Source organism: Suricata suricatta, chromosome 15, assembly GCF_006229205.1.
Source record: "Suricata suricatta isolate VVHF042 chromosome 15, meerkat_22Aug2017_6uvM2_HiC, whole genome shotgun sequence".
NCBI lineage: Eukaryota > Metazoa > Chordata > Mammalia > Carnivora > Herpestidae > Suricata > Suricata suricatta.
The window spans coordinates 76,283,516-76,289,538 of NC_043714.1; the positions used below are offsets into that span (position 1 = coordinate 76,283,516).

The 6,023-nt window shown below is 57.2% G+C and overlaps 1 protein-coding gene and 1 long non-coding RNA gene across 2 annotated transcripts in view; one reads left to right on the top strand and one right to left on the bottom strand.

The window, feature by feature from the left end:
• Window positions 1–419, top strand: part of LOC115279440 — a 1,007-nt gene extending 588 nt beyond the window's left edge. Inside the window, exon 2 of the long non-coding RNA XR_003903440.1 lies at window positions 30–419. This is a non-coding gene — a long non-coding RNA (uncharacterized LOC115279440). The remainder of the gene's footprint in view (window positions 1–29) is intronic.
• Window positions 1–6,023, bottom strand: part of LOC115278864 (maestro heat-like repeat family member 5) — a 56,684-nt gene that overhangs the window by 37,477 nt on the left and 13,184 nt on the right. The window contains 4 exon segments of the mRNA XM_029923336.1: window positions 3,976–4,028; window positions 5,188–5,275; window positions 5,277–5,399; window positions 5,590–5,653. Coding sequence (XP_029779196.1) covers window positions 3,976–4,028; window positions 5,188–5,275; window positions 5,277–5,399; window positions 5,590–5,653 — 328 coding nt within the window.

The following is a 6,023-nucleotide window of genomic DNA, read 5'->3' on the forward strand; positions in this document are numbered from 1 at the left end:
CCAACCCAAACCTTTTATGTTCTTTACAGTCTGTCCTTGACATAGAAGAGGAGGAATTTCAACAAAAGTCCCTTAATTTAACTGAAGGTGCCTGGAAGTCTGTGGGCCACCTCTCATGCCGACCCTGGAGAATGAAAGGACAGAGCCTGTCAAGATTCAAACAGACATCACTACGCTTCTTCCCAAATTGCCTCAATCCCCATGAAACGCAAGGCCGTGCAAGGCCTCGCGCCGACGGCAAGAAGGACCTGGTCACCTGGGGGCCAGTGGTCCCCGTCCCGGCCCTGGGACAAGGAATCTTGCCCACCCACCCAGAAACATAGTGGACAGAGCGGCGACTTTTCCAGGACTGGGCCCACGAACAAGACAGTGCCCCTTCCCCAGCTGTTCTGAACCATCACAAGGGTTCACCATTCAAAGTGGTGGACTGTGTTCAACTTTCCCAGCGTCGCTGTGCCCCTGGCAGGCGGTATCAGTCAACAATATGCCTGGACGGTCATGCCTCGGGGGTTCCGTGAGGCCTCCCTCTCATTTCTGCCCATGGAGAGTGACCCAGGCCCCGGACCCCGGGGGACGGAGGGCCCGCCTTGCTGTGCTCGGCTCCCAACCAGAGGGTCACCAAGGATTCCATCCGTTTGCTCGAGGGACACAGAGCCCCTAAGGAGAAATCGCAACGGTCTCTAGACAAGGTTCACGACCTAGGTCATAATCCAAGCGCTGAGGGAACCCTGCTCTCCCCAGAAAGGATTGAGCCAATTGGAGCATCTCACAGGCTCATGACTAAGCCACCGCTTTGTGGGGGCTGAGCCCCGCTGCCTGCCGTGTGCCTCGGCTCCTAATTTTCCCCCATTGGCCTCCTGCCTCCATGAACTTGACTAAAATTCCAGTCCCTGAGCCCATTCCTTGGGGCGGCAAACAGGAGCGGGCTTTTCTGGGACTTAAACAAGCCCCCCCAGAAACGGCCCACCCCAGGCCCACAGAACTATTCGCACCTTTCCCCGGGTTTGTTCTAGAAAGAGACGACCCAGCCCTGCTGTTCTCTTGCCTTCTGAAATTGCCGTCCCGAGCACCGAGTCTCCCTCTAAAATCTGAGCGCCGGCAACGCCTTTGTGTCGACGCGGTGGCGGCAGACCCTATGAAGGTCACGGCCCCAGTGCGTGGAGTCCATTCTGCTCCTGCGAAAAATGACCCCTCGCCGCCAGAGTTTTCTCGTCCTGAAACATGGCAACAGTCCGCTCCTGACCCGAGAAATCACGACAGCAAATAAATGGTGGTTTGCAAATTCAGTGGACGGTCAGGGCCCAGGAGCCCAGGAGGGTCACCTGGCTCTTCCTGGCTGCCTGGCAAACCCCATTTTTGGGATTTTTACATTCCCTCCCCCATCGTGGCCCACTGAGGATGACCCACATTGTGAGTAGACATTGGTGTTGCGGGGAGGAACCTCTACAAAAGTGCAGAAAGGGTCCAGCATCCACATGTGACCTGCCAGGTCCATAATCCCAGGGGGCCTCCTGACTCCTCCCTCTGGACCGAAGCTGGACTCCATCCACCGTCACTGAGCATGGGTTGTCGATATGTCCTTGTCATTGGCTGTGCGTTTCTGGTCAGGTTGAAACCTTTCCCTGCCACAAGGCGGACGCCCTCCCAGTGGCAAAGAAACTGCTGGGAACTGTTTCCCACTTGGGGGGTGTACCTTCCACAGTCTCCAGGGACCCACTTCACTGGGTCACTTGATGACAACCCGGCCAGCTTCTTGGAACTACCCTGCTTGTGACAATCACAGCCATGACCCTGGGGTGCTGTTCTCTCAAAGGCTTGAGACGTGTGTTCACGGCCACTGTTCCCTGAGCCCACGACCTCCCCAGGACTGGAACACCAGTCCAAAGGCGGTGACCAGCTTCAAGATTGCAAACCCGAAATCATGACCCGGGACTGTCACAGAGGTTTAGCTAGAATGCTATGACCTGTGAGTGTCACACAGGACGGACAGAAGCGGCGAGGTCTGGTGGGTGTGGCGTGGCTGCTGAGGTTCTGACCACATCTCTCACTGAGCTGTGAGTCTGATCAAGAGGGGCCACTATTACAAAAGAGACAAGGGGCCGCGAGTGGAGTCCCTGGTGCTAAGCCCACGCCACCAGACCAAGCTGACCTGGCTGCAGTTTCTGCCCCCCAGACCCAGTCTTAACTGGCCAGTCTGGATCTCCTGGTCAGCGGTGGCAAGGTAAGCCGCCGGAGAGACCCCTCCCGGCCCCCCAGGAAGGGTGACGTGACCTCCTCTTTCCTTCTGTTTGCCAGATGGGATGCTGATGCATTCACAAGTCACCGAATAAAGCCCGCTGAATCGCTACAGTTACTAAAAAAAATTTTTTTAAAACCACGGTAAGTCTTGAAATCAGGTCGTGTGATTCTGCAACTTTCTCCCTTTTTCAAGGTTGTTTTGGCTACGCTAGGTCCTTTGAATTTTCCATATAAAATTTTAATTTACAGATTACATTCAATTCTACAGGCCAGTCTGTAGTTTGATTGACATTGCATTGAATCCATCAATCGATTTTCGGAGAATGGACATCTTAATAACCTTGAATCTTCTTATCTGTGAACGTCCTACTCGGGTGTAGGTTTTCTTTAATTTCTTTCCACAGCATTTTGGGAAGATCTAGCATGCATTTTGCTAAGTTTTTCTTTGAATCTTTTATGTTTTTAACGTTGCCATGTCATTTCTTTAAGCTTTATTTTCTACTTTTCCCTACGGCAGGCTCGACCTCAGGAACAGTGAGATCATGACATGAGCTAAAATCGAGAGTTGGATGCCACCCAGGCGCCCCAATAGCTTTTTAGAGAACAGATTGTATACCTTTCTTTTCTAATATAGGCACTAACAACATCCACCTCCTTCTGAGGTTGCTTTCTGTTGAGTCCCACAAATTTTCATGCGTTGTGTTTTGATGATCATTCTGTTCAAAATATTTCCTACTTTCTCTGTGACTTCTTCTCTGACCCATGGGTTATTTAGAAATTACTGTCTCATTTCCAAATATTTGGCATTTTTCTAGATACATATTTGCCATTGATCTCTGATTTACATTCTGGTCAGAGAACGTACTCTGATTTCAGTCTTTTTAATTTTATTGAACTTGATATACGGCCCAGTGAGCGATGTATCTTGGTGAATGTTCTCTTTACGTTTGAAAGAAATGTCAATTAGATCAATTTGGTTAATTATGTTGTTCAAGCCTTCTCTATCCTGAGTGATTTTCTGTCTTATTTCTCTATTAATTACTAGTATTGCTGCTCCGCTGCTGGTGTTATTTCTGCCCGAGGCCGTTCGTGCCGGCTGCTCTGCGGCCACCGTCGTCACTAAGTGAAGACATTAACTACCCTGAACCAGGCTGCCCGCGGATTGGGCACCGTGGCGGCGCTCAGCGTGGATTATACCCTGTAGTCCCCACAGCAGACGTCTGAGCCGGTTACTTGTATCCCCAGTGGACAGACGAGGGAACCGAGGAACAGAGAGGCAAAGTAGGCCCCCCAGGTCACACAGCTGTGGTTGGTTGAATCTGGACTTGAACCCAGGGGCCCATGTCCGTTCTCCCAGCCCCAGGAGCCCCTCACGGTGGGGGGTGGTGGTCAGAGGGGCCCGCATCACACCCCTCCCTGGCTGCGGCGCCTCTGTCCACTCCAGCCTGCTTCCTCCCGCCCTTGTCTGAGATCTGGTCTCTGGGCCCCCTCCGGGCCCCGCGAATCCAGCACCCGGAATGGGGAGGGAGGGCCCTGTCTGGCTGGATACCCAGTCTGCGCCAGGCATCGAGAGAAGGAGGCCCAACTCCCCGCCCCCAGGGACCAGCCCCGTGAAGCACTTCCCCTCTGAGCCGGCTTGCTCCTCCCCTTCTCCCCCACCTCCCAGGGCCAGCAGGTGCCCGCTCCCCCATCCCCCCCACCATCCCCCGGAAGGCCCCAGCGGTGGGCTCCCCCTACCTTGGCCAGCTGCTCTTCCCAGCATGCCTTCTCTCCCTGGTGGATGACTGACTCTGCGGGAGAGAGGGGCCACGTCTCTGGAGGCCACGTCTGAGGTCCACACTGGGGCTGGATCTCGGGCTCCTCCTCCCCCACCACTTGGACACTGGACTGAGGCAGTGTGACACCGCCCTGCCTCTGCTTGGCCTGGCTTTGTGGGGGGCGGTGCGCGGGGAGGGACTTGTGGCTACGCGCCCTGGCTGTGTGACCTCAGGTCGGCCGTGTTGTCTCTGGGGGCCCCCCGGCTCACCGATGGTGAATGGAGGGGTTCCTCCGGGCATGGCCATTTGGAATGTGCTAGAATCCCCCCGAGGGTGGGAAAGTAAAGCCTGGAGAGGGGGTGCATTTTGAGGATGGAAAGCTTTTACGGAATTTTGGAAACAGCATTGGAGGGACAGCTGCTTTGGGGGTGGCCTGGGGGGGTCTCAGAGCGGCCGCGTGCTCTGCTCACACTTGTGAGTGGACACCTGTGCCTGAATGAGAGCTGGTGTCTGCCTCCCTCCAGGGGCTGTGAGCCCACACGGGGCAGGGGTCAGGTCCGTGTTGGTTGTTTCACATTGTGCTAAACTCTGTTCCTGGCAAGAGCACTCCCTCTAGGTTGTCCCCCAGGGTCCCCAGAGACCCCACCGACCAGGGCAGCCCTTTCCACGACTCAGAGCCTGAGACCTGGACATCCAGGCCTGTGACACACGCCACCTCTGTGAGCTTGCTGCCTCATCCACTAGTGAGCAGGGCGCCCACCTGCCTTGGTGACGGAGGACCAGGACGCTGTGGCCATGCTGGCCGTGCCCCGTCCTGGGCCACCTCCCGGGGCCTCCTCGCCCCGTCCTGCTTCTGTCCAGGCCATTGTAGAAATGCTAAGGGCAGGAGCACCGATCGGCCAGTGGGGACCAGGCAGTGCAGCCGGCCAGCTGCGGTCTCCTTTCTGGGGGCCCTGATGCGGCCGGGGCTGGCATGGGGAGTGGGCTGCAGGGCGCAGGGGCCATGGCCCGTTCCTCTGACACAGACACGCTTCCCTGGCCCCGTGTGCGTCCTGCAGGCCAACAGTCTTGCAGAGCCCCCTTCTGGATCTTTCTCCACGATGTGCCCCACTGCCACCCCTGGGGGCCTGGGGTCAGAGGTGGCCAAGGCATGGCGGGGGGGGGTGCCTAGGGCCCCCAGGGCAGGACATACCGTTGGAGGTCATGATGCCCATCACGTAGAGCAGGCTGCGGTGTGGGAAGACGCCCGTCAGGACCTCGGCCTCCAGGTGCTGGGCCACCCACCCACCACGAGTGCCGGCACACGGCCAGCAGCACGTCGGCCGCCGCGTCCTGGTATGCCTCTTCCAGCTCCTGGGGGGCAGGGGGCCAAGGGGGCGAGTGGGCCCTTGGACAGGCTTTGGCCTTTCACACACGTGGTCTGGTTTGGTTGGTAGGGCTGCTGGGGTCACCCCAGATTCTGGGGCCGACGGAGTCCAGTATACGCACTAGCCTCTGTCCCAGGTCTAGGACCCTCTGCACCCCTGGTCCTGGGATAGTTCCAGAAGCCCACCGTGCCTCCTGCCACTGAGCCTGGAGCATCGTTCCCACCCACCTTGTCCATCCAGGTGGAGGCCCGTTTTAGAGCTCGCCCCGAGGCCCACACGCGGGAGATGGTCCTGCGGGTCCCAGTCTGCTGTCACCTCTGGACAATGTCATAGCCTTTGATTCTCCATCAGGGTGAATTCAGAGCCACCGTCTCTGCCTCTCGGGCCTGAGGGCTCGGGGCAGAGGCCCAGCTGGGGGCCTGCTGGCCGACCGCAGTCGAGGGGAGTGGTGGCCGGGCACAGGGGCCGCTCTGTGTCGCTAACCCCGGGCTTTCTCAACAAAGTTTCAGTATTTCTTTTGATGCTGCTCTAACTGTGGATTCCTCTTGTCTCCGAACTTTAGTGGGACCATCGGGGGATGTCTGTGGCTGCTGGCCGAGGGAGGCGCTGGGTCCACCCTGCACTCGGGGGCATCTGACAGTGAGGAGGTCCAGGTCCCTTC